The sequence below is a fragment of the Apis dorsata genome, unplaced genomic scaffold (genome assembly GCF_000469605.1).
Source record: "Apis dorsata unplaced genomic scaffold, Apis dorsata 1.3 scaffold_58, whole genome shotgun sequence".
In the NCBI taxonomy this organism is placed as follows: Eukaryota; Metazoa; Arthropoda; class Insecta; order Hymenoptera; family Apidae; genus Apis; species Apis dorsata.
In genome coordinates this window covers 1,631,018-1,654,696 of record NW_006263358.1, presented here as the reverse complement: position 1 = coordinate 1,654,696, position 23,679 = coordinate 1,631,018, and the positions used below count along the sequence as shown (strand labels likewise).

The following is a 23,679-nucleotide window of genomic DNA, read 5'->3' as shown; positions in this document are numbered from 1 at the left end:
CCATCGATCTCGTTCAACCGATACTTCTCCAATTCCTCGGCCCATCGACGACGATCCTCCTTCTCCTTCTCCTCCACCTCCTTCTCATCGAAATTTCTCGCCCTCTCATCACGATCTACGTGGCGACAGGAGCAACCGTGACGCTTGACGAGCGACTCCCTGAACTCACGACAGACGGGGGTGTCGTCGTAGCGGAGGGTATCCGGCGAGGCGGCACCATGACACGGGGTCAAGCAGAGGACGAAGAGATTCGGGGACCGGGCTGCACCGGACTGAAGGACGAGGTGGTCCCGATGGTGGTCGCAGACTCCCGTGATTTCGGGGCTGGTGGTGTTCCGTGCATGGCAGAGGTGGACGCATGCGTGGTGAACCGGATGCGCGGCGACCGTGGCCAACAACAACGACAGCAACACCCACCGAGGTAGAGGCGTCATCTGAAAGTGATGGCTAATCAATACGGAAGCGAACGAGAAACGTTCCGATGGTTTCGGGATCGGAGGAGGCATCGGAGGGATTGGTTATGGGTATCGAGAGTTTCTCCATCCTTCACCATCTCTCTATCTCCACCACTCTCTCTTTGCTCCGGTATTTGCTCCCTAATGTAAGCGATCTACACATATATACGTACACACACATAGGGTGGCTCGAATGAGGGACGAATTGTGTAACAAACGAACGTGGGAAGAGGAAAGTGAACGAGGAATGATTCGAGTTTGATAAATTTATCTATTTGGAAATTAGTAAAACGTTTGTTTTTTTATAAATGGTTGTAAACGATTTTTAGAGGATGAAGAGATGAAATCCTTTTATTCTGCATATGTTTTCTATAACGGATGTATGGAAATGTATATTGCGCATGATCTGATTATAAAATGATTAATAAATGTATCTATTTCCCTAAGGAATGATTAATCGCATAATGTTGCATAATATTCTGATTTATGATAATGTATGATATATACGTAATGATACGTATGTTGAAATTCGAAATACCATAACATGATGACGATTATCTCTAATGTAAGTATCATGATTAGTATTTAATCGATATTGCTTCATTGAATACCTTGTCATATCTAAATAAAAAAAAAATATTAAGCGTTTAATAATTAAAAAAAATAAATGAATGAATAAAGTGATTAATCAAATTGAATATGATTTAAGATACGATCTCAAGTGAAGTTCCTTGGAAAAAAGCTAACTATTGTGTATTTCCTAAAAAGGATTATTTTTTGGTCGAAAGAAGAATTTGATACAAATATTACAGAACACACTGTATTTCTCAAGTTCGATTGGCAGGAAAGAGTAATATCAGAATCTTGGGTATCCGTTATCGGCTTTTGAGAGCCGTGTGTCAATAATTGGTCCCGTTTCGAGTTCGAAACGAGCAAACTTTACTATAAATTCTACTAATTGTTACCAGCAACTTATACCTCTTCGAATCGCCTTTATTTCCTGTTTCGAATTGCTTCGAAGAGTTTCTCGAATTAAAGAAGAATTTACGAAGAAAAAAAATTCGAAACACGTTGAATTCTTTTTTAGTTCCAATTCAGTTAATTTTAATATGGACGATACAATTTTTAATTTTGTATATTTATTTTCATTGAAATCTAAAGAAATTTGCAGAAGAATAAGTTTTCGAGATTTCAAATAATTTTAAAAAAAAGAAAATGTATTTTTACTGAATTTTTTATTGAGTTGCTCAATTGAAACGACACACGTGTATTATTATCGCGCTAATTTAAATCTCGTAATTAATTCTCGTGAGAATACGGAGAAGCTGTACACCAGTTGCTTTTCAGTGCATGAAATAATCTTAGAAATCTCATTGCTCTTTCATTGCTTTGACTACCAAGCATTGAAATTCATTCATATATTCGTACGAATATTCGAATGCAAACAGGAAAATTAAAATTTCTTTTTACGACAAAGGATTTCACGTATCGAAAAATCTTTTCTGAAAAATTTTCTTCCTTTTCCAATGTATAAAAATGTATAAAATTTCAACGCTTTTAAAAAAAGTTATATATAGAAAATTTCATTTGTAGGATTTCGATCGAATTATGGGAGTTCAGAAAAAAACGATCGAAATAATAAAAATTAAAATAATAAAAAAGAAAAACAATAACTTACCTCTGATATTATTTAAAAACAAAAGAACAATAAGAATAGATTCTGAATGTGTAGTATTGATCGTGTGAAATAGTCAGAGGAATTTGTTTTAACGGTGCAGACTAGTGGACTCGACTGTTTGATCATCGACGATTAACTATCATTGGCGGCACAGTTTGATTACGTATAAACGCATTCAGGAGGCGCGAATAAAAGATAACGATGGACGATTCGCGTTTATGTTCGTCTTTTTTTCAGAAAGGTCACTGTCCATTCGAGAGACACTGGTCACTGAAAATTGTACAAATTATATATATCTGCTCGTCTCTCTATTCGATCATTTACATATATATTATTATTTATAAAATATAATTCGCAATTTCATTTTCACGTGACATAATAAGCTCGAAAAATTTCAATTTCCCCTTGTAAATTGCAAAATACGACTGTTATTAGTAAAAACAAGATTACTGTATTGATAAATCAAAGTCATATATCTTGTGTCAACGATGAATAATCAGTTAAATAATGATAGCCAATTAGAAAAAAACAGTAAAAGTAAATAGTAAGTAAAAATTATCTTCTAGAAAAGTTGTAAAAGGAGTGATAAAAAAATCTACTTTTTCATTTCGTTATCTCCATTCATAGTTGAGGCTGTGTAATTATAAAGATATTACATAAGAGTCTCGACTAAATTGTTAATTCATGGGGTGAAACGACCATATTTCACGCCATAATTGAAATCTTTGATTAACTTTTGAATTGAATCTGCTCGTCCATGGAACCTTATCACGATTTGATAAGGAGGTGATAGGAGGTGATGCGATAGAAAGATATTAGATATTCATTACAATAAGAACGAAATAACGTTTAATTCCAACTAAACCTCGTCTCGTACGATATTAAAGGTAGAATTTTTCATTTTCTGATCGTGAAATACGAATTTTTCCGAGAGAATATATCGTGTCACTGGCATTTACGATTCGAAATATCTGCCTACCAAATGAAAAATAACCGCGAACGAGATAAATGTACAGACGAAATTCGCAGACGAAAGTTTTCAATCTAGGTTACTCGAAATTTGTTTCACAGAGACAAACGAATAATTGTTGTCCGGATCTATGAATATTCACGTTCACGTTTAATCCTTTCGCGTATGTACAAATACGGATATGTACATATATACTATGATATATGTGGGATATCGATCAGATTTCAATCATAGACCCGAGAAATTCTATCTTCTTCGAGTAAATTATCTTTGATCGCGAACTGTTAGATCTCGTTTCAATTCTGTATGTTCTTTGTCGATTTGCTCACTCGCAAGTTTGTACTTGAATAGAGTAATAAAATATTCGTTGTATTGTGACATTGTATAGTGAAAAATTATTATTTTTTTCTTTATTTAAAAACGCTAGTTTCTATTCGAATTTGAATAAAAAGTATGATTAAAAAATAAATAAAATAAATAAAATACTTCAAATGTGCAAAGATATTTATGTTGAAAATCCATAATTGATCATTTACGAATTGATCTTTGAGAGAAAGATAATCACTTTGATAATCCATTATCGTAGAAATAAATAATAAAATCCTGTTAGCAAAGACATTGAAATGAAATATGAAGATAAAATAATTATGACCTATTTTTTTTTTTTTTTTAATACTTAATCTTACTTGAAAAAAAATTTGATAAAATTGATTTTTTTTTCGTTTAAATTAATTTATAATCTATACACTATATACTACAATAATTGCATATCACAGAAATTTATTGTAATATATTACAATATTTTTATATTGATTCATATAGATTCATATAGACAAATTAATTTACGAAAAGAATGAAAAGAAAAAAAAATTAAGGAGATTAAAAATTTTTAAATTATAAATTTGCATTCTGCATTCGTTTTCTTCGAAACAAATAAACAAATGGAATCTATAATAATCCGTATTATCTAAAAGCGCAATTCCTCGAATCGATTCTCTCGCGATTTTTCTTACTCGCGAAACAAAGCAAGAAAAAAATGGGAAACAGCCTCGAGGAAACAATAAAAAAGAAACTTGGACACAAGTAATTTGCATTCACTGCACCGACATCGAAAGATTTATCCAGAGACGTTCAAAGATTCTTCTCTTATTTGCTCCAGGCTCCATCGTTTCAATTTAAACTTTCTGAGAAGTAAGAAAGAATATCTGTTGAATTTTTTCATCTTAGCCTTTCCATCTTCCTTTCAAAATTTTACAACTAATAAGATGTCGAGAAATTCTTATTGAATATTTCGATTAAACAATTATATCAAAAGATTTTAAAGACACGTTTCAACGAATCGAAGATAATAATCGTCACTCGACTTGTTTTATCTTCACGAGACTTGTCATGTATACTGATATAATGAAATAATCGTAATCGCAATCGACAGAAATGGCGTACTCGACGTACAACGATACAAATTATCCGATAAAATGGAAGGTGAGGTCGGGGATACTGTTATCCTGCTTAAAACAAACTCTTTTGTTTTTCTCAAAGCCCTCCTCTTTGGATGATTTTACGAACGATTTTACATCAAGATTAGTGGTGGAACAAGAAGGATCGTTGAAAGAAAGAAACGAATTCGCATTATCCGGTGGTGTCTGAAAAACGTACGAGAAGAGGAGAAGGTGTATCGACCTCGACGATGCGATTAAGTACACTCGAGAACGAGTTGTTACGTCCCTGGCACTTTCTGGGTCTTGCCCTGTCCTCCACCCTCTCACGAAGGACGGAGGAAGTATTGATTAAATTCACTGTCGGCCATTTTGCCTCGCCATCCGATTGGCTGCCGTCCATTTTGTCCTTCCTACCCCTTCCCACCTCCTCTGCCTTTCTGTTTCTTCCTCCTCCTCTGTTTTTCATTCTCGTTACGACTCTGTTTCCACTGTCTCTTTCTTTCTCTCTCTCACTCTCTCTTTCTCTCTCCTTTCTTTCAGTTTTCAACCCCTGCGAAGGAAACGAGAGTGGAAACAAGAGTGGAAACGAGAATGGAAACGTGAGTGGAAACGGGCATGCGTCGCGACATTTTCCGCGAAAAGAAATCGGCGATCGGAGATTTTTCTTTTTTCACCATCCTCCCCATTCATCGTTTTTCCATCCCAGAAGAACGTTCGACGCGTTCGTTTGCGTTCTTCTGAACTGAAACGAGTCACGAATTCTTAGAAAGCTTCACCGAGCTCCAATCCTTTTTAAACAGATAATTTGAATTTCTCGAGATCCTCCGGGAATACTCGATATTCTAGGACACAATTTCTATTCCAAATATGATTCCTATTATTCCAACGATTTCGTATATACGAACTCGTATTTCCAATCGTCCAATCGAAAGAAATCAAAAGAAAGATCTACATCGATCTACGAGCGTGCAATTCATTTTTCACGTTTTGCCCAAATTTTACAATTAATATACCAATTAATTTCATCCACCAGCGAAATAATTTCAACATCGTCGATAAGAAAGCTACACTCGAAACCATCACCATCATCCTCCAAGAATTTCACTGTCCTCGCCACCCCGATGAACGCGGATATCTCGGCTAAAGGGCAAGCGTGCCGGAGATTTCGCGGCTAAGTAGCCCCCTTGAAGCCCATCTGGTAACCACCTCGGGAGCGCATTCGTAAACGTATAAAAGGAGACAAGGGGTGCAGCATTCCCTTGCGGCGAGAACCGCGCGAGATGATGCCTCGATGTATCTCGAGGGCCGGAGGAAACAGATAAAGCGTGGAGCGATACGTCACACTATCCTCTCTGACGTCAGTGTGACGTTCGAACGGGGATTGGCCGAGGTTCGACACGCCTACGCGGGCCACCCCCGTGCCACAGCACCCCGAGCACCCGTGCACAGAGGGTTTCGTCGCCCCGCCCACGCAAAAACAACCCCCGCCAGGTGGAGGGTAGGGTGCGTGGGTTGCACGAGAGAGAGAAACTGGGTCAGCCAGACTCGAGGCAGGCCGAGTCAGGCCGAGGCTCGAGAGTCGTCCAGGCGTTTTCGGCTGGAAGCAGTCCCTTGGAAACCACCCCGAAGCCCGTCGTCGCTTCCACCACGGTCTACCGTCGTTCCATCCACGAGTCCTTACACTCGGTTAGGACCGATTCCATCCCCTGTTGAGCGAGAGTGAGCGAGACGAGTGAGGATCAACCCCCTTCGAGGTGATACGAAGGAATTGGTGAGTGATTATATTTGGATAGGAACGGTTTAGTTGCAACCCCTTTCTCTCTGTCATCGTCTATCCGTTTTCGGATGATCGAAAGGGTTTTTGGGAATTTTTGGAAAAAAAAATTGGAAATGTAATTTTTATAAACTTGGGATATTTCTTCGAAATCCTTTCGATATTTTGGATAGATTTATTCTTTGTCGCTTTCACGCATTCCTCATTCTCGCTTCATTCCTGCTGATGGCATTGAGGAACTTTTGGATACATGGATCGTTTCGTTTTCATATTAGTTTTTGCATTTAGCTTTTTCCATTGTACGAGATATTGAATGATAAACAATGCTTTCAAGATTTTTTCTTATTTTATTTTTTTTTTTTAGGCTTTTTATATTTTTTAATATTCAATTATATATTCAATTAAAAATACTATCTACACCCATGGATACTAATCGTTCTCTCTAAAAATTGAACAAAAAGCTGCACGATAATTATTATCGATAATCCGTACTATTTATCTACATTTTAATAACTCTGTTTCATCAGAGTGATGTGATCTGATCTCTCTTCAGGACGATCTGTCGCTTTACCTTTTTACGCTCCAAGGACCAGTCGATCGGTTCAGAGAGCAACGATATAGATATCGAAATTTCTCGAGAATCGAAAAATCGAGAATTTTTTAAGATGTGGAACGAAACGAGAAAGAAAAGAATAGAGAATGAAAATGAACAAAATGCTCTCTGTCCATGTTTCTTTGGTCGCTCGGCCTGCCATGTTCCTTCGGCGTTTTAACTCTCGCTTCGCAGTTGTGCAATTTCTGTCAAGCTCTTGCTGGATAATAATAATAAAAATAATAATAATAATAATAATAAGAAATAATAAAAGAAGCACGAAAGTTGAAAGAAGCTCGACACTGAAGCGGACACTGTTGTTGATTGTTGTAGGAACTGAGGCGAGGGGCACAAGCAGAGACATGGACAATGTGCAAATGATCGGCACTAAAATCACTGCGATCAAGGAATACTTATATGTAAGGCATTCCATCTCGCTGCACATTATTCATCCTGTTTTATGTCTATCTTTGTTTCTCTTCATTTTCTTTCATCGTTTGTCGCTATGTCACCTATAATTCTTCTTTTACTTCGTTTCTTTCGTTCTTTTTCTTATTGTTTTATTCATTAACCCTTTCGTTTCCAGACTTCAATTTAAAGATTATATAAAAAGAAAATACTGTATTTATCAAAAGTTAAAGATTATAGACAAACAATTTGGGAATGAAAGGATTAAGGAAGATGATTGCCTGAAAAGAATTTTCTTTTTTCGATAGAATTTTCGAAGAAATTTACTTTATAATTTATTATTCTGTATGGAATATCAGTAACCAATGTTCGTCGAATTCAGTGATACAAATTTACGTTGTGAATTTCAGAATTTCGCCAGGACACATTCACCAACCAGACTAATGAGCTCCGAAAACACCTACTCGCTCTCCAAAGAGCACTGTAACTTGAAATATTCGGGTGAGTGTAAAGATTGCTTCTTTCAGAAATATTTTCAACATCAGCCAGCATGCTCTGGACATTTAAACGTCAAAACAGCATGGAATTTTTATAAACTCGTTTAAACTCTATATTTCTATCTATATATTATATTTATTCGTTTATCTATAAATTATTTTGCAACGCACGTCAACGTTACAACTTACAAAAAGCTTATTCTCCTGCGACTTATTTTTACTTGTCTGATCACGTACGGTTTATATCTACTTACCCCACTGATTGTCTCGTCTCACCACGAATCCAAGCAAATTATCATTCTATATCCAATCGTTTCCCTTGTGTATCCGGATTGTGAAGCCTCTGGCTTCTCAGGAATGAAATCCAAGAGTCACAATATTGTCCTGATTTCGCGAAGCTCGCGGCTCGGAAGGGTGCATAATAATAGAGGATTTAGAATTGGCCTGAAGAGGCTCGTAGGCGACGAGTGGCTGAGGACAGATTACACGCCGCAGAAAAGGGCGGAAGGGTTTGTTGTAGGGAATCTGTTTACGCTTTACCAACTGTAGAATAACGATAAGAGTTGTATCGATGCGCATATAAATTAGATTTAAAATATAATAAAAAAAAAAAAATAATAATTCGAAATATCGGTCAAAAAATTTTGGAATTACTTTTCAAAGTCGTAGCTGCGCATCGAATTCTCTGTTAATTTTATTATTAATTTTTATTTGGTTAATTGTTAATTAAAATTTAAGTAAAGAAATTGCAAAAATTTGTCAGGATTGAAAACGAAACTTTCTTCAAAGATTGAAGCAACTTTCCCGCTCGTTACTATAAATTAACCCCGTAATCCCGCTTATAAATCGCTGGAACTAATTGCCACGTGTAACAACCCCTAGAAGGCGCTTTGATTAAACCTACGAATAGAGGGTTCGATGCATCTGGTGCCAAATGACGCACGAGTTCCACGTAGATCCATGGAATCTGTAATTCATCCTGTTGAAATTGCATGTGTTTGTTGTTTCGCTTCTTGCGTGATTCGATTGTATACAATTCAACTTACCAATTGTTAATTTAATCATCGATCGAATAGAAGTATTTACTTTGGTCTTGATCACTGGATCCAGCGAAACTTTTACAATGCTTGAAGAAAAAAAAGAGAGTCTGACAGTCTTTTTTTGGACGTTAGATTGATAGAGGTGGATTAGCCGAAGCAGAGCCCTTGGAAGCCAGGGATTTCTCTTGTCTAACCATGGGCTTAGAACGATTCACCATTCCACGCACCCTTCTTTCCCATTCGATTCTCATTCATCGTTCTCGTGATTATTGAAAAATACACTTGTCTTTTAGTGGTAATTTTCTATTTTTTTCTTGGACGAACCTCTATCTTAAAATATTTTTAAACGAAATATTTTAAGACGACGACGTGACTTGAATTTTGTTAAATAGTTGTTCTTTCTTTATTAATTCTTACAAAAATTTTTACGCGATAGGAGGAGAAGGAAGAAAAATTCTTCTTAAAAAAAAATTCAAGCGTTCCTTGTTATTCCTTAAAATAAAGAAACGGAGATTTTAAGACACGAATACTGAATAAAGCAGAGTCTGTTTATCCATAGGATCTTCTTAATGCAATGGGAAAAGAAGGGTGGTTTACGATACTTTATAGTTACGTTGCAACTAAAGGACAGTTCAATTTACCAAGGATTTACCACAAGCATATTGAAATGTCCCACTGTAAATATTTTTTCTTTATCAAAGCAGCTGAAAAATCATCTTGAAATCTCGAATATTCCATCATTCTTCTTCTTTTTCGGACAACATAATATTTTTCAAATATTTATTGTTATTTTGCATCATTGTATTCACTGCTTCTCTCTTACGCATTTTCGTTCAATGTTATGATGTGTATGTGCAATTGCATGGAAACTTTTCGAACAGCGAAACGAGTCATCACCGACATAAGACACGAAGAAGAAGAAAGAGGAAGACGACGAGGAAGATGAGGAAGAGGACGAAGAAGTGAGATGGTGTCATCCCACCAAACAAGTGAGAGTGTGTCAATATAGGTCTATACTTTCAATTGTTTGATGAGGTGAAATCATTCTAATAATTGACGTTTTCTGGGATGGAGAGAGCCGGCGGTAGGTCGAAGGGAACACGAAATAAAAAAAAAAGGAAGGCTTTGATTGAAACGGTATTAAATCGATCGGTGTCGCTGTAGAAGAGATTTCACTTGATTATAACAATTAGAGAGTCATCAGTAGACAATTTAGCCTATCATTAATTTTTTTACGACCAAATTTAATGTGGTTGCTTGCATAACACAAGAATTTGTTATCTTAACATCTTCGAAATTATAAAATTTAAAAAATATAAAATCAAAAATTTTTCCTGAGAAAAGAAGGAAGAGATAATGTTGAGTCTTTTTCGTCATAATTTTGAAGATAGTAAGGGAACAAACAGCGATTTGAAGAATAGTCGAGTGTCTATTATTCGAATTTTGAATTTTTATTGCTCTCAGATATCCTGCCGCAGAATGCCGAAGGTTATCCAGCGACCAGGGAATTCCTGATGAAGGTGGTGGACATTCTGTTGGATTTCATCAAGTCCACGAATGATAGAAACGCGAAAGTGCTCGATTTCCATCATCCATCCGACATGATGCGTCTCCTGGACCTCGAAATTCCCGATTCTGGTTTGACTCTTCAACAACTTCTCATCGATTGTTCGACCACCTTGAAGTACCAAGTTAAAACAGGTGAGTTTTACGTTTATATTTAAAGATTTTATTAATTAATCTTAAAATTAGAATCTTAAAATTAAAAAAGTTGATAGACTTATGTATAATACATCAAAATTAAATTAATTAATCGTACGAATTTTAAATTTAAAAATTATGAAATAATAATAAAAGAACAGTGAAGAAGGATTAAATGATGTTTCTAAATCGATGATGAAAGTTATCTCAGGGAAAAACTGGAGGGAATTCGAGGATGATGTCTAGCAGGGAATCGTTTAACACTGTACTATCGCATTTCCTTGCATTTGGGAGGGCGATAAGCCACGTAATTTCATATTCAATTTAGCATACGCGCTCTAGGGTGGGTGGAGATAAGGTAGCTAGAGACACTTTCAGCATTTCCGCAGGCTTCAACCCCACGAAATATACACATTGCCCTCGTGCACGTGATAAATGAGCGAGGGTAACTGAAATAAAAAAGCTATGCGGTATCTGGCTACACTATCTAAGTCCTTCTTTGGAACGAAAAATGAAACAGTTTTCAGTTGAAATTTCTATGATCTTTCGTAAATAAAGAGAGTAGAAAAATAAGAATTAAACCGAAAACTAATTCCTTAAAAATATCGACTTAAAAATTTTCAATTCTCTAACTTTGTATTTATTAAATCGAATCGCAAATTCTAAATTTCAAGATTGGAAATTTTCAAATAACTCCAAAACGTGAAATTTTTGATACTGAATTGAATTTTTTAAATCTGTGAGAAAAAATTTCGAATCGCGCGAGCCATGCACGAGATATATTAATTCGGCCACTGGCGAATTCATCGAGGCTTTCGATCGAGGAAACGCCAAAAGTCAACCGCAAATCCCCCACGAAAGTTCGCTATCTCGGCCAGGATTCGATTACCAGGTTGAATAGATGCTAATGCACAATGGAAGAGGGCTAACCGAACTTAGGCCAGGAATCAGGCTTGTCTGGTAGCGAGAGTCGATGGTGACGAGCCACCCTTGTGTATAGAAAGACGCGTGCACCGCGTATACGGACAAAAACTCGTTATTAGATTACGTGCCACGAGACATTCCCTTCTGGTAACATAGCATCTGACCATAGTCATCGAAACCGTGAAAAAAGAAAGGCATCCTCCTCCCTTCTGCTGTGGAATCGATTGATAGGAGATACGTTTGGAAAATATTTTTTTGGGGTTGCTGGATGATAAGGTGATGATAGTCTTTTGAAATATGGCGTGGTAATAGGAGAAAAGATATCTGAAGGGTTTCAAGAATAGAAATTATTTATGAGAATATTTTTGGAATACTTTAAAAATAAAATGTGAAATTAGGAATAAGTTTGTGGAATTTTTATTATTCTATATCCGAAAATCATGGAAGAAATTAATATTGATTAATAACGAGATCTCGATTAATTGTGATACAATTGGGTATATCTTTGTCGAGAAAGCTGTACAGCCACGAAGATTGGAAATTTCAATGTCTGGGGAAGGAGTGTACGTTTCCTTCGAAACTCGTCGATATCGGAAATAGATGCTCCAGTTAGTTCGACCTGGAAAACAGGATTCTCACATCTAAAGAAATTTCCAATAGCACATGAGACTTGGCAAGATTACAAAAAAGAAGAAAAAGAAGAAAATCGTTTTGTCAAAGAAGAATTTTCAATCTCCAATTTTCCATGAAAAATTTCGACTCCCGTTGCCAAAATTAGGATCCCCTTTTTCCTTTCGAATCCGAGAATGAAAACTGTCGGAATTTGGAGGACGGGTAAGGAGAAAAAGCACGGAAAAGAAGAATACAAACTGTGCCCATCGAAAAACGGTTGTAGCGTTAGTGCACGTGGCACCACTGGGCAGAGTGGTGAATTCAATAGGATCGGTGTAATTAAGAGCCATTTCTACACGATTTTCCCTCGGTGGGATGGAGGGAAATAGTAAATAGGGGCGAACGACCGAGGGGAGGGGAGAACCGCACACCATCGGGTGAACCCTTCGTCGAGCTTTCGCCGCGGACGCACCGGGTACACCCATTGGAATTTAAATTGATATCGATAGCTAGCCGTGGAATGTAGAAATCGTTTCGTCACGGAACGCACAAGTTGTTACGTCATTCGATCGGTATTCTCACCATGAATGGAATTCATCGGCGATGAAAATCATGGCTATCCAAATATCGTAACACCAATGACAAATGAGAAGAATGGAGAAAAGCGAAAGATTTTTATTTAAAATATTAATTATTTCTAATAATTCTCAGAATTATCCAAATATGAAGGAATAAAAATTTTATCAAATTGCCAATAATAGATATTCCGACAAGGAAATAATGAATATTATGAACAATATTGAATATTATGGAACGTGAAGTGTGTTATTAATTTTCTTCCATCGTTATTTGAGTTCAGACATTCGAAATGGTTTCTTTTTCCTGTATGATTGATTGCACGGCATTAATGTTAAGTCTGGGTTACACACTTCTCTTCATACAAATCGTAAGCCCTGTAATATATTACCCTGGTCTGCGTCGAGCAGGTTCTCCACGTTGTTCCCTTTCTCTTCTCGATGCGGGGAAAGAGGGCAAATTAGTCGGAAAATGATACCCTCAGACATTGTAATTGCTCGTAAAAGCAATCCAGTGAAAGAAACAAATCGTGGAATCCATAGTATCATACCTATAACAAGTTTATGTCCCATATGTCAACTCGTAAACGCGATAGAGATTTCATTGATATTTACGAAGAATATCTTCGACAAATTAAACAAAGAAGTTGTTAACAAATAATATTAGAAATTTAATTTAACACAAATCCAATAATGAATATCTTTTTTAACAAAATTAAATAAAAGATAATGTTTGTATCAAATTATTTTGCCCCGTGAATGTGAAAGAGATCGCTCTCCATTAGTTTTAAGAGGTTATCCTCTATTTTGCCATTACTCCGCGGCGATGAGAACGAGTCTAAGGGGATCTGGTTCGAAAATCCCTGCAACTCCATGCAGAATTAACATACCCTTAAATCTGCATAATACGCCAACCTGCCTGGCTTATCCGCACGTTGCACTCTCGTGCGTTTGTTTTTCCTATCTTCCTTCAAATTATACAAACACTCCCAATTCCATCACGTATTACACTGAACTTTGTTGAACATTCTCACAATAGAGCACCAATTTTTAGCACACGTTTACAACCTCGTCTCTAAAAAACTTTTTGCACTTTTCAATAGAAACTTTAGCAATATCCATTAAGACGATCTTTTATTTCCTCCCTTCTCTAAATTTATTCTTCGTATTTGTATTTTGTAAAAAAAAATTTCACTTAAGAAGCGAGACATACTGGAAACTTGTACCCTCGATTTATCTAACGTGGATGTAAATGAGCTATAAAATACATTTGCAACGGATGATGGAGTACAATGGATAATCTCGCCAGCTGGTCGAAACAGTTTGTTTTTCCTGAGTTCTTCTCGTGATTTGAGAGCCTCTGCAAACAATCTAGTCGCGCAGCGACGCGTGTGACGCGCAAAATGCGGGCTCCTCGGACCATCGACCCTCGGTGCTCTTGGAAAAATCGGGGGTGGGGCACGGAAAGGGAGACGTCTTGTTGCACACCCCAGAACCGGACGCGTGCCACGATCCACGGACCAAGATAATTGCGAATAACACCGCGACAAACGGCTCCAGATACCGCTGCCCGATATCTCTTTCTGGGGTAGAGATTTTTTTGTCCAGATATACACTCGATGCTTTGGCCAGTGATTGAATTCTACCATTAGGATTTCAGGAAAGAAAAAGGAGTAATAAAGAATTTTGGATATGATTATTTGGATTATTAATCTCTTTTTGAGATAATTCGGTTTTGAGATGTATATTAATTTGAAAAATTGAAAGTTAAAAAAGAAAATGTAAACGTGTAATTGAGCTATTTAAATTTTATAAGAAATATTTCAAGATTTTTGTGTATCTTAACGTTAAAATATTGAAAAAGTATTTTAATTATCGGCTAGCAACAAAAAAAATAAGAAATTGTGATTCGATTCCTGATCTCAAGGAAAATTACGATCTCAAGTTAGAAATCCAGATGTTACAAGGGGAACACTTAGACCCCCAATAGGTTGGCGTCACACGTCAATCAATCACTAATACCATGAGATTAAAATGTCCAGACACCACCCTCTCACGAAACTCTCTCTCTCACTCGCGTGTTTGGTCTTACTACCGAGGATATTTATCGAAAGAACGTAACGCCACTCTCGAGGTTTCGCCCGGAAAACCGAATATGGCCGTTTGGTTATCAAAGGTTATCGTGCACTCGGGGGAAAAAGTCTTTTCGTGGCCGGATATTCAATGGAGTGAATCCATCAATTCTCGGGATCAAGGGATCTACGTTATTTAAGAGAATGATAGGCTGTAAGGGTGGGCAAAAAAATCCTGCATCATGGAAAACATAAATTTCGAGCATAAATATGGTATCTATTGTTAAAAAAAACCTCTATCCTATGAATATAAATCTTTTCATTACGTTTCTTTACGTTTTCTATATTGCACAAATATCTCTTCTTAATGTTTAAAATTTACAAAATTGATTCAATACAAATTACTCTTCATTGTGATCCTCCATTATTTTATTTTGCAATTAATATTTTTTTGCCAATATCTAAGTTGACTCCTTGTTAATTTTTAATACGAAACGGCTACAATAGAAATTAAATAAAAAGGAAATATAGCAAGGAGAAACAGCAACTCACATACAAGAAACAGTAGCGCTTGTACCCTCCATTCGCATCAGAAGGCAGGCTCCCATCGAACAGAAGCATTAACCCTGATCCTGGCGCGATGTTCAGCAGAGCGGATGACAACGTACTCAGAGAGCGGCTTAAAGCTCTCTTCCCTCTTTCCATCCATGTGCCTTTCGACCTCACTGCCACTGCCACGAATCTACACTATATAATATAATTTCTGGCCACGTGCCACGTCACTGTTATTAATTACCCTACCATTAAGAATCGTCTTCGAACAATCACGATTTCAAAGGAATTAGAACCGCTACCCTTGATTCAAAATAGAAAACGATTAATTTGAACGCGTTTCTCTTCTATAATGGTTGTTTCGCAAATGAGAATCGACAATGAAAAGATATTTGTTTTTAAATTGTTGAAAGATAAATTGATTCGATAATTCTTTTCTCTGGTTTTTGCTCAGGTCATCCACATTTTTTCAATCAATTGTCCTGCGGTCTGGACCTCGTCTCGATGGCTGGTGAATGGTTGACAGCGACGGCTAATACCAACATGTTCACCTACGAAATCGCGCCGGTGTTCATACTGATGGAGCACGTGGTGCTTCAAAAGATGAGAGAACTGATCGGTTGGAGCGGTGGCGACTCCATACTTGCCCCAGGAGGTTCCATCAGTAATCTATACGCCTTTCTCGCTGCCAGGCATAAAATGTTCCCTATGTACAAAGAACGGGGCCTCTCCGCAGTGGGTGGACAGCTGGTTATGTTCACGTCTGACCAGGTACGTTTTGCTCTACTTATCTCTTTTGTGCCTTTGCGGTATCTTATCGACAGATAAACCTCCGATTCTTATATAAAACGATGTGTTATCATATCCTTATCTCTTGAGATACGGAGTTATAGATAATGGAATTATGAAATCATCGAAATAAAAACCTTGTTTCTTTTCTTTTCTTCTTTTGTAATTCTACGGAAAAATAAACGGAAATGAATGTTCGAAATTTTATTTATTTTTATGCGAACAGTGCCATTATTCGGTAAAATCATGCGCCGCTGTCTGCGGATTGGGAACGGACAACTGCGTGATGGTTCCTAGCGACGATCGAGGCCGAATGATTCCTTCGAAACTGGAAGAATTAATTCTTGAACGCAAGGCCAAAGGACACATCCCCTTCTTCGTGAACGCTACCGCAGGAACGACCGTCATTGGAGCGTTCGATCCTATTCCAGAAATCGCTGATATATGCCAGAGACACAAGCTCTGGCTGCACATCGACGTGAGTTTATAAAACATTGTTTAATTTTTCCCAATAATAATAAAGCGATCAAGACAATATAATTTAATCGACCAATGTAACGTGTACAAAATCGAGGATGAAAGTGTTTCGAAGTTAGAAAGGGAAAACAGAGATTTCCACTTAGCTTAGACAGATTATTCAAATCGGTTCAACGTTCGAACGATAAATGCCAAATGCCTAAGAGCCTTAACGTAAATAATAAATGTGAGAAGCGTCATCTAGTCGACGGCCAGTGTTTCGATCGGTTAAATTAGGGGAAAATTCGGAAAATCTGGGCTTTGCTCGAAGTCAAAACTTACGAAGTTTTTAATACACGATATCTTGGCTTTCTTTACATTTTACAAAATATTTTTTTTTTCAGGCGGCTTGGGGTGGTGGACTGCTTCTCTCGAGGAAATACAGGCATCCCCGAATGACAGGCATCGAACGGTGAGTGAAAGAAAAAAGAAAAAACAGAATAATTCGTTTGAACTATCTTTGTAAAAATGCGATACATCTTCACCCTCAAACTGTTCAATCTTCTCCTTAAGATATATATATAGCTTTTCGATCAATCAGAAACACCTCCATACGTGTTCTATAGAGGGGTGGCTTAATCCTCGTACTTTATAGTTTATTGAGGCTTAGTTTGATGGAGTCACTCGGAAACGAAGTATACACACACGCATGCACAACGTGGATAAAATCGATAAAGTTTCTTCCAAGTAGATAAAACTCTGGGTCGAGAACGAGACGCTTTAAACTTAAGAAAAGTTAGTTTGCATACGAATAGAGAACTGAGAATAGAAATTGGTAGATTTAATCTGTAAATTAAATTTAATCAATCGCAGGAACAATCATACGAAATTAACCAAACTTCAAACTCTGATTTTAATTGTATGTATGCAGAATATTAACAATCTTTTCCCTTCATCATTATATTCATATTTAAAGAATAGAGAAAGAAAAAAAACACTGAAATTTTAAGGATTGATTTCATCTTCCTCTCAAAGTAGAATTATTATTCTTTGGATACTCGACTGCATTAATCTACAATAATATACACGTTGGAAATAATTCGGATAAATTAATCGACGCGGAAAGAAGATACCTGCCGGCAATTTCTCGACAGTATCGTAATCCATGGAATCGAGGGGATGGATGGAAAGGAGTGACTCCTGTCCTCGACACATGCGAACTTTCGCATATAGAATCGCGGAGGCGAGTGATGTCCGACCCCTCGTGCTGCAATTGGGGGTCAGGGATAGGCCGATTCAGGGGGTGGCTCGGATGGGGTTGGCGAGATTAATCCACGATTTGCATCCGGCCGCATCTGCTCCCTTCATTCAACGCCAGACAGTCCGTGACCCGAAAAAAAGTGGCACGAGGCCTGTCGAGAAAATCATTTTCACTCGAAAAGTCATCCGAACTCGGAGTAATATCGAATACTCTAACTTGCCTTCCAATTTCGTGGAATTTACTCGCAATTTTTTATTTAGAAAATTTTTTCCGCAACAACGGAATATTATAGCAACACGTATGCTACAAAAGATGCATGAACAATAGCTGTCATGCATATTTCTCTTCCTACGCGCGAGTAGTTATCGAGATGAATATTCTTTGTCGCGAAATGAAATTGAATGAAATTGAATCTTTAACGTTTATCATTTTCGTATTGTAAATTTTTATAATAATATTTGAATCATAGAATCTTTTCTATTGTTATAAAATATTATTTCCAATTTTAAATATTTTTTCAATATCTGTATCACAAATTTTCACAACACATAATTTCGAATTGAAACTATTTTCACGATACTTTGAGTTATTTTTATCAATACTTCATAGTAATTCGATTTTGACAAAGTCTGGTAAGAAAAAATCCGAGGAAAAATCCTCCTCGCCGTGGATTTCCTGCTTGCACAGACTGTACCCCAGAACTTCCTTCCTGTGAAGGTCTTGATTAAAATGGCAAACGAAAAATCCGAAGGACGAGCAACAGCTGGATCAGTTCCCTGGAGCGCATTTGCAGAACAGAACTCTCCTCTTTATATATCGACGGCGGCGCCGCATCGTACTGTGCCTTCCGCGGGTCTGAAATAAAAGACCGTGCCTCGACAATGCTGGATTAAACTCGTACAAAGGGAACAGAGCTTTCCTCATTCTCTCGTTCAATGTCGCTCTCTGTCGCTCTCCAACTACTCCCTTCGTTGTTCATCCCTCGAACAGAACGGCGCGGACTCGCGAAAAGGAGGATCAGAAAGGAAAGGGAGATCGTGATTCCAGCGTCGCGACAAAGTCAGAAATGATTACGCATAAAAGGTGGTTGAGGAAGGAAGGAGAGGTCTGCATGCGGAAGTGAAGTTGAAAGTCCTTCTCTCGATGGATTCGACAGTTTTGTCGCGTGCTTCCATGCTTTTCACGTGTATTTTTCCTTCGTATACACACGCTTTCATGCAAATTACACGATCCTCGATCCCCTGGAGCACGATTATTCCGATCTCTTTCGACGATCGCCGCGAATTGTCTTTGTTTTGTAAAGAGAGGTGTTCTTTTAAGACTCTATTTCTTTCTTTAAATATCGTTTATTCGATTATCTATGAAAATTTTTTGATTTTAATGTCAGAATGTCTACGCGAACTCGAAGAATTATTAATTTTCTCTTCGTTCGAATTGGACGAATCTGACTGAGTTTCGATTGAAAACCAGTTCTTTTTCTTCGCGCTTAGCTTTTCCGTAAGTGGTGAGGGATAATTAGCAACCCTCGTGATATATATTGCGCGGCTTTTGGGGTTGGCACCTAGGATGAATTTAAGAGTGAACAGAAGGGCGCTGCACGCGCCAGACCCAGCTGCGAATCGCATTAATCACTCGAGCTTTGTACCCACACATTATGCACACTTTTATCGATACCTTTTTTTAACTAATGGAAAATTAAAACACGTTGGAGCAACACGTTCAATCTTTCGATAATAAAAATTATATAGCTCATTAATTGAATCGTGAACAATGAAATATAAAAATTGAAGCTAAATATATAACGTATTTATGTATGAGTGAAGTGATGCAAGTAGTGGAATTGCAAATTGTGCGAAGTGCATGAAACTTGATTCGTGAAAATGATACAACGTTGCGATAAACTCGTATACGGTGTATGAAGAGGATGCAGAAGAGTGACTAATGGCAAACGGCTGTCGCCGACACGAATCTCTTTTCCTGGTTGCTTCGAGTACCCTCGCATCATTCACAGAGCAGTCGACGGACAAGTAGGGATAGTGTCGCGATATATGTGTCAGTTGCCAAGTGTCGATAACGTTTGTCATCGGACGGCCACGCTTGTCTGCACGTGCACGCCTGATTCTACTTGAGCGAGTTAACCTCTACTTAAACGAAACGGTTGAAGCTTCTGAATAATTAACACTGAAATTTATCTATTCTATTTTTACTATCTTCCAAGTTATATACACAAATATATCTCGCTCTAAAAATGTTTGAAATTTCACGGTGGGCAAATTTTTGTATTTAAAAATATCGTATATCATTTATTTTTGTACGATAAGGTGATAAGGTATTATGGAAAGGTGAGCGACACTTGTTGAACGCATAGGAAATTAGTGTCAAATAGTACACAGGTTCTCGCGTTTTGTGCCACGGATTAAGAAGGGTTAGCAGTTTTTACCGCAAGGGTGTGTCTCTTAGGAGTAGAGGGTTAAATCCAATCCCGTGGCTATATTAATAGCTCTTCTCTCGAATTGATGGACCCCCGCGTTGCGTGGAGGGAAAATAACTCATATTTTATCCCCTATTGGTCCCAGTGGGAGTGGATAAACGTTTGACGACCAGCTGAGCTCGACCGCCTTTCTCAGCCACCTTCGCTCGTTCTCGATAAATCGCGGATAAAATCTCTTCCAACCTTCGATTTCATTTATCCCTTGTTACTGAATCGAAATTTGAATCACACTTTCAAATTTCTTTATATTTATCGCGTATTTCGACTTTGATATCTTAGAATATTCTCTTTTTAATTATTCAAAATTTTTACTTTATAAAAAGAAAAATTTTAAGAAAAAAAATAACAATATTGCATAGTGTTAATAAAAAATCGTTCTTTCATAGGATGTAGAAAGATTTTTCGTAAGAAACTATTATATTATCAATTTCACATTCTTTCAGTTCAAATTTTCAACCCCTTAACGACCATATTTTCAATTTTGATTTATGTCGAATAAAATAATTCGGTCCTTAAGGGGTTAATAACGATGTACACGCATGATATTCTTCATAAAAAAAAAAACGATCGTTCACAGAGCCGATTCCGTGACCTGGAACCCGCACAAACTCATGGGGGCGTTGCTTCAATGTTCGACGATTCACTTCAAGGAGGACGTAAGTCACTTTCACATCGATCTTACTTTGTTTTATCGCGATTGTAAAAATCGTTCCACGCGCATGTGTATCCTGGCGAACAAATCGACATCTCGAGATCCCGTGGACGGAAATTCCTGTCTCCTGTAAGGGTGATGACACAACGGTGGCTGCATTCCGAGGGGCCGAGACGTGTACGCGTTGGAACGCGACACTGCAGGAATTTAATTAAACTAAGAGATAACATATGTTGCCGACCGTACCACCATGGCTCGCGCGAGGGTTTATTCGCCCCACACGCCTGCGTGGTTATATTGCCGACTCAGAACTTCCCCCTCGGATATTAAAATTCCGTGCACCGGCTGCCGCGGAACGTTTCGAACGAGGGAGGTTCTTTCCTTATTCTTAATATGTTATCGTTACGTTTGGCCGATCGCTTGGTTAAGAAATTGTTGCAAATTGGAAATTTATAGGCACAGTTCAAGTATCGGTGATTTATGGAAATTTTCATTTTACGTTCGAATTATTCAAAAAGAAAAAACTTGCAGGTGTATTTGACATAATGATTTTTGAATTTGAGATTTTGCAATTGAGATTTTCTAAATTTTTTTTTTAATTTTTCTATAGATCCTTTCACTAATTACACATTTTTATATATCATTTGAATTACAATCATCTATTGTATTTAGATTAGATGTATTACAGTTTGATAATTCTTTTGTTAATACTTTTGATGATTTTTTAAATTTGTGCACATTTCTAAGTTTCTTAATTTTCCTATTGGTTACAATAAAAATAGAATCTAATTCGCTGCAATTTTTTTTTCATTACGCGAAAATGGAACAATGATGGAAGAAAGAACGTTCGATTTACGAGGACATTCAACGAATACGAAATCACAGAATCATAAGGTACAATGGCGACCTGTAGGGTGGCAGGATACCAGTCGCCATTTTGTAAATTCAATATCCCTCAGTTTCCCTCTTCCTGCGCATGAGTTCCCATATCGACCGGGACCCGTCTCTCACGTTTGTTCCTTCTCGCGCCTGTCAATTAGAAAGTTTCTCAAACATAGCTCGAAACGTGTACTCATTGTGTCCTGTAAAATGAGTTGGAAAAATTGGAAAACCGAACAACAACAGATTATCCCCATCTCGCCTCCTCGATGCATTCGCCTCTTTATTTTCCAGGGTTTGCTGATTAGCTGCAACCAAATGTCAGCCGAGTATTTGTTCATGACAGACAAACTGTACGACGTGAAGTACGATACCGGTGATAAAGTGATTCAATGCGGGCGTCATAATGACATCTTCAAACTTTGGTTGCAATGGCGAGCCAAGGTAAATAGCATAGATCGAAGAAGAATAATCGATTCGTGAAAACGAAACAAAAAATAAAAATAGGAAAATTTGTTCACGAAGAAGATTGGATTAAGAAAATAATTTCGATATATTTTATTAGATAAGCGGTTAAAATTACGTTTAATTTAATGGAAATGAAAAATGGTAAAAATAGAAGAAAAAAGAAAAGGGATATTAGATTGCAGAGAGATAGAAATTCTTTTTGACATAGGGTACAGAAGGATTCGGGAAACACATGGATCGACTGATGGAACTTTCGGAATACATGGTCAGAAGGATCAAGCAGATGCCTGACAAGTATTATTTAATCCTAGAACCAGAAATGGTGAACGTCTGCTTCTGGTATTTGCCAACACGCGTTAGGAACATGCCGCATACTCAGGAGAGAATCAAAATCTTAGCAGATGTGAGATTAAATCCTAACTCTTTTAATTTCTCTACTCTTTTTCTAAACTCTTTTGTAAATAACAATATCTTTAAACCTGTGCATTTCGACTATCAAACTTCTCAATTACGAATTCCAATATTCTGATTAATTTGACCAAGCTCTGACTATTCTTGTGAATAATATAATACTTTCAAATCTTTATTTCAAATCTTTTTTATCATTGATTTACATAATAATAACAATTAGCCAACAGTGGAAGAAGCAACAAAACAATCTGTTCACAGATCTGTCCAATCTTGAAAGGCCGAATGATGCAAGCTGGCACACTGATGGTAGGTTACCAGCCGGACGATCGACGACCCAATTTCTTCAGAAATATTATCTCGAGTGCCGCGGTCACGGAAGCGGACGTCGATTTTCTGCTGGCGGAAATGGACCGGTTAGGCCATGATCTGTAAGAAACCTGCCTGTTCTAATTAATTACATAATCAACCGAGGGGGGCGCGATTTAACGTAAATCGCGACACCATATCGAAAGTGAAATATTCCTGTTGATATTAAAAATTCATTAACGAGCAGGAGTTTAACCGCGTTCCATCACGTGTACAAAATCCGGAGATCAAATTCGAGAATCGCAATCATGGTTAATAATTTAAGCACCTCGTCTACCTGCTCTTTTCTCTTCTCTATTAATGAAAACATTCCATTATAAATCGATATCGTTTGATTAATGATAATTTACTTTTACTATTAATCATGAGAAATGAAAATCAAATGGCTAAATTAACGATAATTGTTTCTCCATCGATGGAGATTATTATATTTTGCCTTGATATTTAATTTGATTATTCGTAATCGAAATTGACGAGAGAAGGGAGTGGGTCGCGTGATCATCATCGTAGCACGAAAAAGAAAAAAAAAAAAAACGCTTCTTCAGCATATTTACGAAGCAGCAAACCGAAGATCAAAGGATACTCATAGCACGTAAGTTCTCTAGATGTAAGCGTAT

General features: G+C 37.3%; 2 protein-coding genes and 1 long non-coding RNA gene across 5 annotated transcripts in view; 1 reads left to right on the top strand and 2 right to left on the bottom strand.

Annotated features, from left to right (window-relative positions):
• LOC116186800 overlaps nucleotides 1–2,274 on the bottom strand; it is a 3,966-nt gene extending 1,692 nt beyond the window's left edge. The window contains exons 1-2 of one of the 2 annotated variants that reach the window (XM_031515156.1): nucleotides 2,134–2,274; nucleotides 1–434 (exon numbers count right to left, since the gene is read on the bottom strand). In XM_031515156.1, coding sequence (XP_031371016.1) covers nucleotides 1–434 — 434 coding nt within the window. In that variant the 5' untranslated portion in view covers nucleotides 2,134–2,274. Of the gene's footprint in view, nucleotides 572–2,133 lie in introns of those variants that run through there. The other variant, XM_031515155.1, reaches the window with a different exon arrangement.
• Nucleotides 2,275–6,071: 3,797 nt separating this feature from the next.
• LOC102672601 (glutamate decarboxylase) lies at nucleotides 6,072–23,582 on the top strand. 2 transcript variants are annotated; one of them, XM_006609619.2, is made up of 11 exons: nucleotides 6,072–6,313; nucleotides 7,242–7,327; nucleotides 7,727–7,817; nucleotides 10,318–10,554; nucleotides 15,744–16,060; nucleotides 16,305–16,556; nucleotides 16,939–17,006; nucleotides 20,864–20,942; nucleotides 22,112–22,261; nucleotides 22,494–22,688; nucleotides 22,955–23,582. In XM_006609619.2, exons 2-11 carry the CDS (start codon nucleotides 7,271–7,273, stop codon nucleotides 23,126–23,128), a joined length of 1,620 nt encoding a protein of 539 aa, XP_006609682.1. In that variant the 5' UTR covers nucleotides 6,072–6,313; nucleotides 7,242–7,270; the 3' UTR covers nucleotides 23,129–23,582. The 2 variants fall into 2 exon arrangements, with proteins under 2 accessions (XP_006609682.1, XP_006609683.1); XM_006609620.2 differs by lacking the exon at nucleotides 7,242–7,327 and having other exon boundaries at nucleotides 6,073–6,313.
• The window catches only part of LOC116186799, an 8,671-nt gene continuing 3,330 nt past the window's right edge, over nucleotides 18,339–23,679 (bottom strand). Inside the window, exon 2 of the long non-coding RNA XR_004151819.1 lies at nucleotides 18,339–18,650. This is a non-coding gene — a long non-coding RNA (uncharacterized LOC116186799). The remainder of the gene's footprint in view (nucleotides 18,651–23,679) is intronic.